The 15760-nt window shown below is 45.9% G+C and overlaps 2 protein-coding genes across 6 annotated transcripts in view; one reads left to right on the forward strand and one right to left on the reverse strand.

Moving 5' to 3' along the window:
• Positions 1-3132, forward strand: part of PDCD2 (programmed cell death 2) — a 10762-nt gene extending 7630 nt beyond the window's left edge. Inside the window, exons 8-9 of the mRNA XM_014542323.1 lie at positions 1613-1726; positions 2933-3132. Of these exons, the coding sequence (XP_014397809.1) occupies positions 1613-1726; positions 2933-3091 (273 nt within the window). The 3' untranslated portion in view covers positions 3092-3132. The remainder of the gene's footprint in view (positions 1-1612; positions 1727-2932) is intronic.
• Positions 3133-4731: 1599 nt separating this feature from the next.
• Positions 4732-14655, reverse strand: TBP (TATA box binding protein). 5 transcript variants are annotated; one of them, XM_014542132.1, is made up of 8 exons: positions 14463-14655; positions 12792-12905; positions 12010-12263; positions 10045-10132; positions 9221-9312; positions 7357-7524; positions 6031-6125; positions 4732-5374 (listed from the first exon to the last, which is right to left on the reverse strand). In XM_014542132.1, exons 1-8 carry the CDS (start codon positions 14514-14516, stop codon positions 5295-5297), a joined length of 945 nt encoding a protein of 314 aa, XP_014397618.1. In that variant the 5' UTR covers positions 14517-14655; the 3' UTR covers positions 4732-5294. The 5 variants fall into 5 exon arrangements, with proteins under 5 accessions (XP_014397618.1, XP_014397616.1, XP_014397600.1 ...); XM_014542130.1 differs by having other exon boundaries at positions 12010-12266; XM_014542114.1 differs by having other exon boundaries at positions 12010-12269.
• Between the last annotated feature and the right edge of the window lie 1105 nt (positions 14656-15760).

A 15760-nucleotide genomic window follows, 5' to 3' on the forward strand; every position in this document is an offset into this window, starting at 1 on the left:
ACCAGTGGTTCCCAAACTTATTTGGCCTACCGCCCCCTTTCCAGAAAAAATATTACTCAGCCCCTGGAAATTAATTTTTTTTAAATTTTAATAGCAGTTACTCATCGCCCCCAGATGCACCTGTGACCATCACCGCCCCCCTGGATCGCTGCAGCGCCCACCGGGGGGCGGTAGCGCCCACTTTGGGAATCACTGGTGTAAACAAATGTAGTTGCCTTTATTGGAAGAACCCTGTACACAACGCATGTAACTGCCGGGTTACCCAGCACCCTCACCCCCTCATAACGTGTGAATGAGCGTCTATGATCCCCAAGGCCTCTCCAGCAGCAGCGGGCCAGTGGCACATCTGCTGGCTGAGCACATGGGACTGCTTTCACCCCCGCATCCGACATAAATGACTAGCAGCCCGCACTCTGCTGCACCGAGGGCACTTCTCAGGCCTCGACGGCCCTCACAGCAGCACAAGGCACATCTTTCTGTTGTGATGTGAGTCAGGCCCTGGCTCTGCACTCTGCAGGTCAGAGGCCAGCACCTGGGCTGGTCCAGCAGGAGCTCCATCTGTCCTGAGGTGACCGTGTTCACAGCTGCATCCATCCCACTGACCAGCCTGCCCAAGCCGGGTGCACACCCTTCCTGGCCCCTGGATCAGACTTTAACCAGGTGGTTCTTGCCATGAGCACGTGGCCTGGTCTTGTCTCCTGCTGCAACAGCACTGAGTTCACACCTGATGGGCTCCAGGTCGCCCAGCAGCCCAGCACAGGTGCCAAGTGTCAGGCTGTCAACCATCCAGATGTCCAAGGCCAGGATGGTGGGCGTAGGCAAACCTCTCTCCTCTCTGCCACCTAATGACACAGAAGGGACATGGCAGCCACACCTGCAACACCTCTAGGGGCAGTGAAGGATGTATTTTCTAAAAACAGTAGGGATAGGAATGTGTAATATGGCTTGAAAAAACCAACAAGACATGTTAACACAGACACTGGTTTTGTAAAAAGAATCCTGGATCCTGGAGTTACATCATGAGCTTATGTAATCACAACTGCGGTGTGAAAAAAAGAGGGAGATTGCTCAGTACGCTTCCCTTGCTCACTTCTGTTCTTCCCCTTCACTCCCTGGCCTTGAACAGCAGTCACGAGAGAAAACTTCCATAAGCCAGTCACTGGATCACATCAGTATCCAGGAGCTCCTAGGAAGAGTTGGTCTAGGTTGAAACACTGACAAGGTGGTGTTCAGCACTGTGTGCTTTAAACAAAATAAAGGAAAACCATTCGATTGTTACATAATATCTTAAGAAATGTGCCTCTCTAAGTGGTATTTACTGAAACACTTTGTTTCACTTGGTATTTGTCCCTTTAAAATGAAGGTTCCTGATACCTGTGTGAAGGAAAGCACAGACGCCGCATGTTCGAGTCAGAATGGGGAAATAGGCTTATTGTCAGTCCCTTCACAGAACATGAGATTGATTCAATTTTGATATCCTGAATTAGAGAGGCTGAAATCATTGCTTTGATAACATTGAGAAGGAATTAGCTTTGAGAATATGTGGGGTAGGGGCGGGGGAAACTCTTAGGTAAGATGTGGGTGATCGGAATGTGATCCTAATTGATTTCAGATTCTCAGGTATGGCAGAGGGCTTGCCCCCATCTGGATCTCTGGTGAAAATGTCCCCCAAGAGGAGGATATTCCAGACTGCCCCTGTGGAGCCAAGAGAATATTTGAATTCCAGGTATGACCTTAAATACAAATTATTTTACTAGGTAATTACCCTGCTTTATGTTTTTAAAACAAACATTACAAAACTACCAAAGTAACGTATGCACAGGGTCTGAATGGTATTACAGAAATTGCCCTACCATGAAAATCATGTTTCCTGCCCCACCTCAGAGCTTAAAACTGTGTCTTACTGCTTTATCTGGTAGTTTTTCCATCTCTAAGTAACATGACTTTCCTGTCATTTATAATTTTACTAATTTCCAGATATTGGTGTGCTTCTACAATGATGAGGGTTTACATGTGTTCGCTTTTACCATCTGGACCAGCCCCCACCTCCCAGTATAAATACAGCATTATTTTCAGAGCCTCTGTTGTTCTCTTTGTAATTTTAAGTAATACATCTTCTTCCACTGATCAGGGTATGACTACGTTGTGAGAGGAGTGTTTCAGAACTTGCTCTACTTAATGTGGATTTGTGGATTTGTTAGGAAAACAAATGCATGTATCATTACGATACATTAAGTGCCATTAAGGTAAATGTTTTTTCAAAAGAGATTGTTAGCATCAGAATCATTTTGGGGTTGGGTGGAAATCAATCCTCTAACAGTGGATTCAGTAACCTTACAGAGTGGTAGGTAATACTTGTTCCTTAGGGTAGAAAGGGAATTATGAGGACTGCATCCAACACTGGTTGGTTCTTAGTCACAAAGCTCTTGATGCCGAGATGAGCTGCCAGTGTGTGTGAAGAAGTTTCCTACTGGTGGGGCAGACATTCACTCTTCCATCCAACTGCTGGCCTCCTGAGCAGACATCAACGGATTTCCTTTTTGTATTCATTAAACTAGTGTTCCTTCAGTCATTGCACCAGAACCTGCTGTTGAAATGACAGAAAGAAAAAGTTTCCCAGATAGAAGCCTGTCCTATTTTATGGCACATAATTAATAAAATTAATTAGATAACCAGCCAAGCCAGATGGATCGGCCAGTCTTATATTTGGGAACTTCTTTCTCAAATGGAAGTGAAAGATGCCAAATGAAACAGGTTCTGAGGACAGAGCTGCAAAATATTTTTACATTGTTCAGTACGTTCATTGCATAATGTCTGTAATTCTGTGTAGCGTGGAAACTTGACAGCTCAGGATCAGCCTGGCATGTGAGGTCTGCTGAAGGCAGACTGCGCTCCTCGCCTGAGCAGGTCTCTGACTGTGTTGTCTTCTCAGGTCATGCCTCAGCTGCTCAACTACCTAAAGGCCGACAGGCTGGGCAAGAGTGTTGATTGGGGTGTCCTGGCCGTCTACACCTGTGCTGAGAGCTGCAGCCTGGGCACCGGCTACACAGAGGAATTTGTTTGGAAGCAAGATGTAACAGATACACCTTAAAGAGAACCTCAAATAGCCTTAAAAGTGCTCATAACCTCTTAGACCTTGCAATTCCATTTTTAGGATGTTATCCTAAGGGAATAATTGTACCAGAGAGGCACAAAGATGTTTTAGGCCTTATTTACAATCTATAATAACAAAAGTGTAATATGCCAATTAGACCAACCAGACAGCTGAACTACCTTCCAGATGTCCTTCTGGACAAAGCCATGGGGGCTGAGGCAGTTAGGGGCGATCAGGCAGGCAGGCTAACATTTAGGAGCCAGCGGTCCTGGATTGCGAGAGGGATGTCCAACTGCTGGTTTAGGCCCGATCCTGCAGGGTTGGGCCTAAACTGGCAGTTGGACATCCCCCGAGGGGTCCCAGATTGCAAGAGGGTGCAGGCCGGGCTGAGAGACCACCCCCTCCCCGCCCCCCGCACAAATTTCATGCACTGGGCCTCTAGTGTCTAAATATTAGTGAAACAAAATGCCCAGTAACAGGGAATTACATGCATTTTGATGTATCTGTGCAGTTTTTGATGCAGACCTGTATGCACATCCAGTACAGTACAGATCTGAACACACACCAAGATACCATTACAGGTGGTATTCCTAGTATGATCACATATTTTTTAAATATTTGTACATCAGGGTCTTTATTTTTCTAAGTGTTTAGTTTCATGTGTTTCACATGTGTGTGGACCTGTGATGGAATAAAACTTAAAAAGAAAATGGCTCTTTTGTGAAGAGTGAAAAGAGCCGATCTACAGGAGGATCTGCAAAGTGGGCTGTGTCCTGAGCTGGCCCAACTCTTCCTTGTCACAACCTGCCATCCCCCGTGCCTGCCCCCCCACCCCCGCCCTTTCTCATGTACAAATACATCACGCAACTCAGTAGCCTCTATAAATGTAAAAACATTTTATGGCTCCTGCAGAGGACGTCCATCTCTGCTGCCAAGCCAGACTCTGCCCCACCAGACAGCCCATGCGGGGGAGCAGCCCACTGGCTGCTGGCACTGGCACTGGCTCTGGCCTGACCAGTTCAGCAGGCACAGCAAGGAATACGCTGGAACGCTTCCAATAATCGTTTGTGGTAGGAAGACTTGTGTGTATAATAATGTGAAATGACTGACTATGGGATATTTTAACTCATCCCATGTGTTTTTAAATACTAAGAATTTTCAGTGTAGAGGATAATAAACCAATGAATATGAGAAGGGAAATGATTAGAATGTCATCATCTGCAGCCCCCTAACAAATAATGAGAAGAGAGACAACCAAATACTTGATTCCTAACAAGCACACACACTCAGCCTTAATGAAAGGGCCAAGCATCTGGATGCAGCCCCACCTGCAGAAGCTGAGACGGGACACAGAACCACACCACGAATTAGCAAACGGCCCAACACATGGAGGATCCACCAGCCAAATGGCCTGAAATGTTAAGGAAAAGAGGTGGAGAGAAGACTTAAGGAATAAAATAGATGTGCTGGGACAGGGTTAGGGTGAGTCACAGGCAACAACGTCTCTGGGAAAACGAAGAACTCAGTGCATGACCATGACAGACGTGTTTGATGGGTAACAAGCCTCCGGGCAGTTCTTCCATTCCCATTGCAACAGACAATGAAATGTTGACTGAAACAACAACACACACAATGAAGCGGTTTCAGGCATTATATCTAAAATACAACCTTTTTAACAGGATCACATAAATCTTACAAGGCATCATTTATTAACATCAACCTAACACTTTTATAAACAGCATTTATTGTACAGAGTACTGAGGAGAGAAATATGTACAGCCATCTGTGTTCATTAATACATCTGTCCTGCAATACTGAGAGGGCGGAATGTGTCTGGCACAAAAATAAACCCTAGGATTACAAATTAGAAAAACAACACTTATAAAAAACATTTTTACTCTTCTGGTAGAAATATAAAAACTGTGGTTTATGGGGAATAAAGCAAACAAAATTAAAAGTCCAGTCAATTGTAGAGGTGGCTTTAACACCAAAGTTTTGTTTCTTAAACCAATTTGTCAACAGCAGTAAGAGTTTAAAATCTAAATCTAAATAGACAGGCAGCACTACAGTAACACCTGGTGCGTGCCCAGGCGTACATGCAGCCTGCAACCCACGCGGACCCAGGCCACCCACACCACCACCACTTAAATGTACCAAAACGGATGTGTTTTTACAAGTGGGTGGGAGGGCAGGCCAGCCATTACGTTGTCTTCCTGAAGCCCTTGAGGATGGGGTAGATGTTTTCAAAGGCTTCATAAATTTCTGCTCTGACTTTAGCACCTATGAAGACAAGTGGGGTAGTGATGAGTCTAAAATGGCATTTCTTAACCTATTGAGAGGCAAAATTACGATTTTAAAACCATTAGCACAAATCTCTCCATGAGGTAGACGAGCAGACGCAGGCATTAAAATATTAATGAAAAAACCCCTTGTCACAATTTTGTTTTTAAAGCAGTTTTCTTAAAAGGGCTTTTTAAATTACAAAAGCGATGCCCTATGTGACTCAGCCTCCCTCTGCAGGCATCACGGTGCTGGTCCCTGCACCAGATCAGGGCCACAGGCGCAGTAACAATGGCTGAACAGTATTCCCCAACTGCTGCCTCCCACCAAGCTCCTCCGAATCTCCCTTTGTTATCTCAAAACCACATTGCTGATGAACGCAAAGGCTTTAGGACCATTTCCCACGAGAACTCCATCTCTTATCCAATGTGATGCCCATCTTCTCCCCTCCCCACAGGTCAAGCCTGGGCTGGAGGACCAGCAGGAATGGGGTCTGATTTTCCCTCCTCTCGGGTATGTTTCTTTGCCAGCATGTTCGGGTGGGAGGAAAGAAAAGGCCTCTGCAAGTAGCTACCAGCGAAATTACTTCTCACATGGAGAAAATGACGTTCTTTAAACTTTCAAATCTTCAGACACCACTTCTTGTTACAACTTACCTGTTAATACAACTTTTCCAGAAACAAAAATAAGAAGAACAATTCTGGGTTTGATCATTCTGTAGATTAAACCAGGAAATAACTCTGGCTCATAACTATAAGGAAAACATAAAGAACAATTTATAAATTAAAAGTTGCCCATGCTTTTAGATAAAATGAAAACCTTTATAAGCAAAAACACGAAAAAACAGCTGTAAGGAGGTCAAGCCCAGCTCCTCAAGGAGCATCAAAGGAGAGGGGGCGGAAGGCCAGGGAGGGCAACCGGTCATTTGCACTTGAAGACTAAATCACTCTCTACTGAGTGGATTTTCTGGCATAACAAGAGCTTTACATGAATGTCCTAAAGTCTCTCTGACCCTTACCCAGTGTTACTCTGGACAAGTTTAGGGGTAACATTGCTTCTCAGATCTGACAGCAACGTTTTGCCTTTTAATCATTCTCATCTCATCTCCTTACATTATAATATTCTCTAGCTGTTCACCCTGGTCAGGCAATTTAACCAAAGTGCTGGAGCAGATACTGGGTAGAGAATGAACCTTTCCCTGACCCCACTGTTTGGCTGCTCTACTCACGTGCCTTATTCTAAACCTAGAAATCTCATGGCATTAATTCAGAGACTGAAAACAGGATGTGTGTGTTACCGAGCAGAAAATTCAGGAAGGTTTCTCTGAGGAAGAGGTGCTCGGGTAAGAAATGTGAGTGGGAGTGCTCAAAGCAAAAGTGAGACTATGCCAAGTATGAAAGTGGGATGTGCAAAGGCCCTGGTACCCCAAAGGGCACAGTAAGCCTGAGGGGTGCTGCAAGCAGGGAGGCTGGGGAGGGACCATCTACCTGGTAGTTCTCAGCAGGGAGAAGCAGAAAGAATATTCATGTCCCTCAACCATGCCCTTCGCTGGTGGATCTGATAATGGTGAGTAGACCGAAGGGGGAAGGTTGACGCACAAGGTGGTGGGTTTAACCAGTTAACTGCCACGCGTCCAAAACAGAAACCATCTATACGTCTATAGACACTTATGGCGTACAAAGGGCTAATTCACACATTTGAAATGTAGTCACTGAGCAATATGATGATGGAACATACAGAAGGGGAATCAATTTCACCCGGTATAACAATAAAAAATGTATAAATTGAAGAAAAAAAATGTCACCCAGTAAAGGGGGTTTTCACGTTACCACATGCAGTGGGAAGGCCAGCGAGACCCAGAGATGTCACTCCAGCCATCGGGAGAAACCTCCACAGTAAACACAGTGGGAGCTACAGACAATTTATCATGAACTTGTAAACAGACTGCTGCCAAAAGCAATCCCAACACCCTTCAGACTTACCTACTGAACTGTTGGTGGGTCAGCACCAGGCCTTCTAACCTTATGGGGAATTTCACATCGCAGCTCCCCACCATGTTCTGAATCTTAAAGTCCAAAAACTTGGCTGGGAAACCCAACTTCTGCACAACTCTGGCGTACTTTCTTGCTGCTAGTCGGGACTGCTCTTCACTAGGGAAAGGAAAAAGTGAGCTATTCATACTCAGAGCCAGCTAAAATAGTTATTTAAATGAGTCACTTTACAAAGTGTGAACTGGTCACCCCTTCCCAATAAGAAAAGAGATCTGCAGACACAAACAAATTTAGGGAACTAGGCCTACCAAAATGATCACCTTTCCAATGCACCCCATTACTACCAGCCCCCAGGGTTTACAGATGTGCGCATACAATCACCACCATGACCACTGCTTTTGTGTTTTAGCTCACAAATTCCTACTGAGAGAAAATGAACAAGCTTCATTTTGATAGGAAAATACTGGTGAGGTTTGTACTTAAAGAATGCACACACTAGTTCTCCCCTATTTTATGTCCATTTCTATAACTCACCTGTTGAATAAAACTGACTCCGAACGCAGAGCTTATGTAGAACACGGAGAATGAGAGCAATGATACCATCCTCAACAAGACTCTCAGGTACAGGGTCAGGAATGACAAAAATTAACCGTACACGCAGTGCCTTTTTTTTCTTTAATAATAATAAATGTATTTATGACTTCTTATCTTGACAAAAGTCACCCACACAGATACCCACTGTTCCTTGTGAGGTACAAGATGGCGTGCCTGCGGTGAAGGCAACACATGGAGCATCCACTGGGAAACCCCATGTTCCCCAGCCGCGTCCCAAGTAAAACAAGCTGGTAAAGACGCCAAAATGAAGAGGCACGTGGAGCCAGGGCAGACCCACGTCTCGCCTTCTGAAAAACACTTTGAGACCAGAGCCAGAATGTCCGCACCCATGGCTTCCTTAAAAGACGACTTTCAAGTTCAGAATTAGCAAAAGCTCCACAGCCCCTCTCTACATTAACACCTGCAAGTGCATCAATCACCTCTTATTTTAGGAGTTTATTTACTTCATTTTACTTCACTTCTGTTTAATCCTCCCTCCTTGTGTCTCCTACCAAGTCTGTGGGCTGTTAGGCTTAGACTAGTCAAAGCCTTCGCAGAGGGGCTCGCTGCACACTGAGGCAGAACACAGGCACCAGCGTTTGACACGAAGGCGCATGACTCAGACCATCAGAACCAACACCATTCCCCACGAGGGCAGCGGCACCTGCCACCACGTCACTGCCAGAGCCAAGGGGGTCTGCGGCTCTCTCCTCATCCCTAGGCAGATTTTTTCCCCTTGGGCATGAATTTGTGTTATGTATAAAATTTTTTACATAAAGGAATCTTTAATAGTTGTGATGTAATATTTTACCCAAAACACATAAAATGCAACTGAATTGTAGAGAAATAAGCAATGGTAACATATGTCTAAAAGTCTTGCCTAAGTTTTATTTTTTTATGGATTTTTAAAAGTTGATTTTTAGAGAGGTAGGAAGGGAAAGGGAGAGTGAAACATCAATGTGAGAGAGAAACACTGATGAGTTGCCTCCTGTACACGCCCCAACCGGGGATCGAACTCGCAGTCCAGGTATGTGCTCTGACCAGGAACAGAACCTGCCACCTTTCCGTGTACGAGATGACACTCCAACCAGCTGAGCCAACCAGCCAGGGCCAGGCCTAACTTTAAAAAAATGAAATTACTGCCGACTAGAGTGATTAGAGCCAACCACTGCAGTAAGAAAGCAACAACAGCATTTGATTAAAGCATCAGCCTACCACCGAGACCACACAAAGCACAGACAGACGGCCTCTCTGCACCTACCTCTTGGCGCCCGTGCACACCATTTTCCCGGAACTGAAGATCAGGGCTGTGGTCCGGGGCTCCCTTATTCTCATGATGACCGCAGCAAACCGCTGGAATGGTGAAGAGTCATTAACATGTGAGGAAAACTAGACAATGACAGCTAAGAAGTCCTTGTGCACAGCCACCATAGCACCCGCACGTGCCCCCAGGCAGGACCTCCCATCACCAAGCAGGGCACAAGCTTTCGCACAGGAAGCAGAACTGTGACGATTGAGTTGAACCACGACCTGTATATTCTTTCCTACATTCCTGTAAGATAGGGAGTACTTGCAAATTTTTTTTTTTTTTAATTGAGAGAGGAAGGGAGAGGGAAGGAGGGAGGGAAGGAGGAGGAGAGGGAGAGGGAGAGAAACATCAATGTGACAGAGAAACATTGGTCTGCCTCCCATACGACCAAACCTACAATCCGGGCATGGGGCCTGACCAAGAATCGAGCCAGGGACCTTCCAATGCCTGGGACAACCTAACCAATTGAGCCACACAGGCCAGGGCTCAATTTTTTTTTTCTTTAATTACACAAGGGCCTCTACTTCTACCTTATATTTGCTGCTTCCCATGACTAGCTTCTGTAACTATAAACTTTGTTTGAAAAACCTTCACCTCCAGAAGGAATTAATAAGGCAGAACACAAGCACATCAAGGCTTGTGGAAGTGACCTCCTATTTCCAGTTGGCTTTCAGAGGCAGCATTCCTTTATTACCATGGCACAAATGTTTTGATCCAGGGATCTTGACAAGTAAATTCCTGTACTACAGTTTGAAATATATTAAAATTGCTCTGACCTTGGGATTATATTCAGCATTTCGGGCACGAAGTGCAATGGTCTTCAGGTCAAGTTTACAACCAAGATTCACTGTGGATACAATATTTCTGCAAAAAAATTGAAAAGAAAACATGATTTATTCATTTAAATTTTACAGGATGAGGTGTTAGATGATTATCTAGAAACCTGATTGTTTCAATCGAACTAATTTGATTTCATTAAATTTAAACTTAATTTCAATTTTAATAAATTATTGACATTTTTTAGGTGTTTAAAAAGTAACATATACCATGGTGAGCATTTCACATATACTGAGGCTTAAACGGGGTAACCTGCCCAGGAGACACGTGGCTCCTCAGAACCAGAGTCGGGAACCATCTATCCAGAGCCCTAGCCTTTCACCGGTACCGACGCACCTCATCTCTGAGCTCTGAAACACCACCACTGCTAACCCTAAGACCGCTCCTTACAAAGAAAATGGGCAGGCATGACTTTCTCAGTCCTCTCAAAATAAGTATCCTTTGGAAGAACAATAACTCAGAACAAAGGAAAAAAACCTGTTTTATTCTGCTTAACTCTCAGTAAATCAAGAAAAACAGACAACCATGTATTATCTATGCCCAAGACCCCCATTTTTAGTATTCTTGTATCATTTTATGAATAACTTACAAAAGAAAAAATATACTACAGTGAAAAACAACTTTATTACAAATTTTAATAAAAAATTAAACAGAGCCAACCTACATTTTCACTCTATAGTTTCGTGGTCTTGAAAGTGTAGACTTGCTGTGCGCAGTGCCCCCTGAATAAAACTATCGTGCATGGACCCGGCATCACTGTCCTGTGCACAGTGCACCCAGACTGCAGACGCACCTCCCGTGGGTGCCAGTGCACAGCTGTAAGGCACTCAGCAATGTTTTCATCTCCACGTCACCCATTTCCTTCCAATCAACTTCCATACACGCCTGCCTGCAACACTTGTCCATGTATGAACTCAGTCAAGTACATTTTGGTGCATCTATCACACACTTAGTCATATAACAGTTAAATGCATTCTTTCTTTTTTTTTTTTAATCCTCATCTGAGATATGTTTTTCATTGATTCTAGAGAGAGTAGAAGGGAGAGGGAGAGGGAGACGGTTGCCTCACTCATGCACCTCAAGCAGGGATCGAACCTGCAACCTGGGTATGTGCCCTGACCAAGAATAGAAACTGCAACCCTAGGGTGCACAGGACAATGCTCTAACCACTGAGGAACACCAGCTAGGGGCTTAAATGTATTTTTTTCTCATTTTGAAGTTGTCTTGAAAAGCACATAACATAAAATTTAGCACCTTCACCAGTTTTAGTGCACCGCCCAGTGGTGTCCAATGCATTCAGTGCTGTGCGGCCGCCGTCCACCCATCTCTATACCAGTTAGATACTTCCTCCTCCCCACGGTATGAATATATTGTATTCCCCCCACCCCCACCCCACCCCGAATCCTGTTACATATAGAACCCACTCCCTTTAGGTAGAAAAGTCCATTTAGGGCAAAAACAGCCATCCTCAGCTTGTGTGAAAACAGCCATCCACAGCTCTTCAAAGATGTATATGCAGCCCTCATAATAACCAATAAAAAACAAGGACCACTATGAACCATACTAATTCTATGACTAAGTAACTAACCGTACCAAAGACAGACAGCATGCCAAGGGAAGTAGCTATCTGGCCTGACTGAGCAAACCAGCTACAGGGAAATGTCTACAACAAGAAAACACACACGGGATTCTGCTGGTCCAAGAGCACAGGCACGAGCTGCCAACTTCTAAAGCTGGGAGAGCTTCTCACGGAGGGCGACTCACTAGAACAGCTTTGCTTCCCTCTCAAGTGAGACAGAGACTGTGATCCAGGCCCTGTAAGATCTATGGATGCCTCTGAAAACAAAGAGCAGTGGCAGGCTCCAAGGGATCCTCCCAGGCAGCAAGAGGACACAAGTACTCACTGCAGCTGTGGCACAATCCCCGAGCTCTCAGAGGCTGGCGTGGCAGGCGTGATGGGGGTCATGGGGGTCATGGGCGAGGGGTACAGGGGTGTGGTGCCCGGCAAGGGTGCAGTGGTAAGAGTCTGTGAGTGGAAGAGCTGTGGTGTCTGTCCTGAGGCCCCCTGAGGAGCCTGCTGGGACGTTGACTGCTGCACTGCGGCTGTCACTGTCGTCACTGCTGCCTGCTGCTGCTGCTGCTGCTGCTGCTGCTGCTGCTGCTGCTGCTGCTGCTGCTGCTGCTGCTGCTGCTGCTGCTGCTGCTGCTGCTGCTGCTGCTGCTGCTGCTGCTGCTGCTGCTGCTGCTGCTGCTGCTGCTGCTGCTGCTGCTGCTGCTGCTGCTGCTGCTGCTGCTGCTGCTGCTGCTGCTGCTGCTGCTGCTGCTGCTGCTGCTGCTGCTGCTGCTGCTGCTGCTGCTGCTGCTGCTGCTGCTGCTGCTGCTGCTGCTGCTGCTGCTGCTGCTGCTGCTGCTGCTGCTGCTGCTGCTGCTGCTGCTGCTGCTGCTGCTGCTGCTGCTGCTGCTGCTGCTGCTGCTGCTGCTGCTGCTGCTGCTGCTGCTGCTGCTGCTGCTGCTGCTGCTGCTGCTGCTGCTGCTGCTGCTGCTGCTGCTGCTGCTGCTGCTGCTGCTGCTGCTGCTGCTGCTGCTGCTGCTGCTGCTGCTGCTGCTGCTGCTGCTGCTGCTGCTGCTGCTGCTGCTGCTGCTGCTGCTGCTGCTGCTGCTGCTGCTGCTGCTGCTGCTGCTGCTGTTGCTGCTCCTCCAGAATGGACAGACTGTTGGTGTTCTGAATGGGCTGTGGAGTCAGCCCTGTGCCATACGGCATCATCGGACTAAAGATGGGGATTCCAGGAGTCATGGCGCCCTGTGGAAAGTCAGAACGGTGGGTTAGGCTGGTTGGTGCTGCCTGGTGAGAGAACAGATGAGATGTGTAAAGACAGACGCCTCCCGGTGTAAATGCAGTTATTGAACATTAATAGGGAGGAACTTGCTGTTCTTTCACACATCACTTTCTTCAATTACCATAATATAGTAGGTAGGAGCTTAGATGTGAAAGCCAAATCTGCTACTTATTACACGTGAGAACCTGAGGAAGTTGCTTAACCCTTCAGGTCTACCTAGGGGACAAAAATGCCCTGAGATTGTTAGAAAGAATCAGGGAGACCACTGGGGTGACCCCACATCCTTGTTTAAACCATTATCCTGCATACCGTCTAGGTAGCACCCCATTTCCACCAGCTTGGATAAATTACATGGTTACCCTAGAGAAATCCACTTGCAGCGTCCAGCAGGATGACAGGCACATTGAAAACACTGAGTGCTAGCAGTGGTCGTGATGATTATTCTAACACCATTAAAAGATTAATCATTGCTCTCAAAAGGTTTAATCAACAAAACCCAATGCATCTATCAGAGCATCAATTTACTTTTCTACATTGCTTCTCAACGTTTCCAGACATCGTGACATTTATTAATCGCCCCGAGTCTTACCTACAGCTCTCTGGGAAGGGAAACACACGCTCTTCTTTCTTCATTAAATGAGGAAACCGAGACTAAGAACAGTTACATGAGTTGCCCAAGAACACAGAGCTTATTGGCAGATGAGCCAAGATCACAAGCACATTTTCCAACACCGACATCCATGGAGGCTGTGGAGCCTGCAGAGCTCGTGGCGGCTGTGAACCTCCTAAAGCCGCTCCTGACAGTTCTGCATGGAGGGGTTCCGTTTCCATTAGATTTTCAAATAAGTTCAAGACCCAGGAGCCACAACCCTTTCCTGCTCTGCCACTTTATTTGGCAGAAAACATAAGCTAGAAATGTGTAAGACATTTATGTCAAACTATCTCACCATCATGGTGGCAGAAACAACAGGAGGAAGACAAACTACACACTGTGGCCCCAAGGACAGACATTATTCCACTGCGTCTACCACTAACTTCTATAAAAATACTGGCTAGAAAAAACGCAGGTTACGTTAACTTAAAAAGACTAAGGCTCAGGTTTTGAAAGGTCTGCCTTTCTTTACGCCTTATGTAACAATGAGCTAAAAACAAATAAGTGACAGATATACACATAGAAACAAGAACTACACAGAAAAACACCTTATGAGTTCAGGTAGGCAGATTTCTCAGACAAGACACAGAAGACGAACCATGAAGCAACGGTGATAAAGAGACCATAGAAAAAGGAAGAACTTCTACTTTCCAAAAGGCACCATCAAGAAAATTAAAAAGTAAACCACAGACAGGGAGACAACACCTGCAGGACACATGTTTTTATAGACAAATACACATTTTTGCTTCCACAGAGACTCCGCAAAGTATACACCATCATGCCTCTTGAAAGCCTAGGAGCCCTTCTCAACAAGATGTGAAAGGCTTGAAGAATACAAGTCCATCTTCAAGAGCAGACGCTCTGTTACCTGCGGGGAGGCCAGGCCCTGAGCATAGGGCGGCAGGCTGTTGTTCTGATCCATGGCGATCCCTTTCTTCTGGGCAAGTCGACAGCCTCTGCACTGGCGCTGCCTCAGCAGCTGGTCTCTCCCAGGAGCATTCCCAGCACAACCTACTAGCAACTCCTGCAGCTCTCGGTTCTCTTCACACCAAGACGCTGCCCTGAAAAGGTGAAGGTTGATGTGAGAACACACATGAGCTCTACAATCTCATAAGCCAGTTTCGTGGTGACACGCACACAAACCCCCAAATGAAGCATTTTGTCTATAAAGCTGAAAGCTCATTCCTTCCATGTTGCCTGTGACTGCATGCAAAACTGCCCCAAGGACAAACTGTTTTGTTACATATTTAACTTAAATGTTCCTAATGTTCAAAATTAAGGTGTCATAATCAGCACTGAAATCTTTTGGGGAAAAATACCCAGAGAAAACAAATTCCCAAGCAAACTTTATGCCTGAGTTTGCTCTGTGTACACAGCCCTATTAGGCCAATTTCAGGCTCTTAAATATTCCAATTAGTTTTATACCTTTAGTGTCTTGGGCATTGAATTCAATAAACATTTAATTGGATCCAATGCACTTTAGTGTGATCATGTATTGACCTGCCACTTCATGAAACACTGTAGAAGCTGTCCATTTTATGTAATAACTTTACCTCTCTAGATGACGTAAACACAAAGTGTGCCTCTATCTGGCTTTCCTTAAATTACTACTTTTTCCTTGGCTTAATTTTTGAAGTTACTTTTAGACAAAGAACCAAGTGACTGCTCAGAGGCCCTGGTTCCGTTCCGTTGGGATGAGCTGTGCAGCCCTGGGTACCGGTTGAATCACGTGGGGTGAAGTGATGCTCACACGCGGCACTTCCTTGTCCCACAGGATAAACGTGCGGCATTATTACTAGATATCAGGTTAAACCTTATCTAACAGGACGTTCTCACTAGCCTTGCGGGTCTTAGTTACAAGTTAAAAGTCAAAACCCACATGCGCCTCAAGCATGAGCTGCTGCAGCGCAAACACTGACGTTTCCTGAACGGACCAGGAACCCGATGATCACTGTGAGGACAACGGGCCACACTCCTGAAAAACAGGCTAAAAACGTAAAAACGAGAACCCGCTTCAGAAAGTGTCAGAGAGACACGAAAAGTTACTTTTTGGACATCGTTACCCTAAAACCACAGAAGTGCCGCATATACAAAAACGACAAGGAGAGACGGCGGCGGTAAAGGAGGACCCGGCCCCGTGTCAGCCCGGCGGGGCGGCGGGGGCGG

Source organism: Myotis brandtii, unplaced genomic scaffold (genome assembly GCF_000412655.1).
Source record: "Myotis brandtii unplaced genomic scaffold, ASM41265v1 scaffold1077, whole genome shotgun sequence".
Classification (NCBI taxonomy): Eukaryota; Metazoa; Chordata; class Mammalia; order Chiroptera; family Vespertilionidae; genus Myotis; species Myotis brandtii.

Excerpts from the sequence above, each read along its gene's own strand:
- TBP (XM_014542135.1), bottom strand. The coding sequence starts at position 14,516 with ATGGATCAGAACAACAGCCTGCCGCCCTATGCTCAGGGCCTGGCCTCC. Across the intron at positions 12,906-14,462 it reads AGGGCCTGGCCTCCCCGCAG|GGCGCCATGACTCCTGGAAT; the intron begins GTAACAGAGCGT and ends GACTTTCCACAG. Across the intron at positions 6,126-7,356 it reads ACCCACCAACAGTTCAGTAG|TTATGAGCCAGAGTTATTTC; the intron begins GTAAGTCTGAAG and ends TTTTCCTTATAG.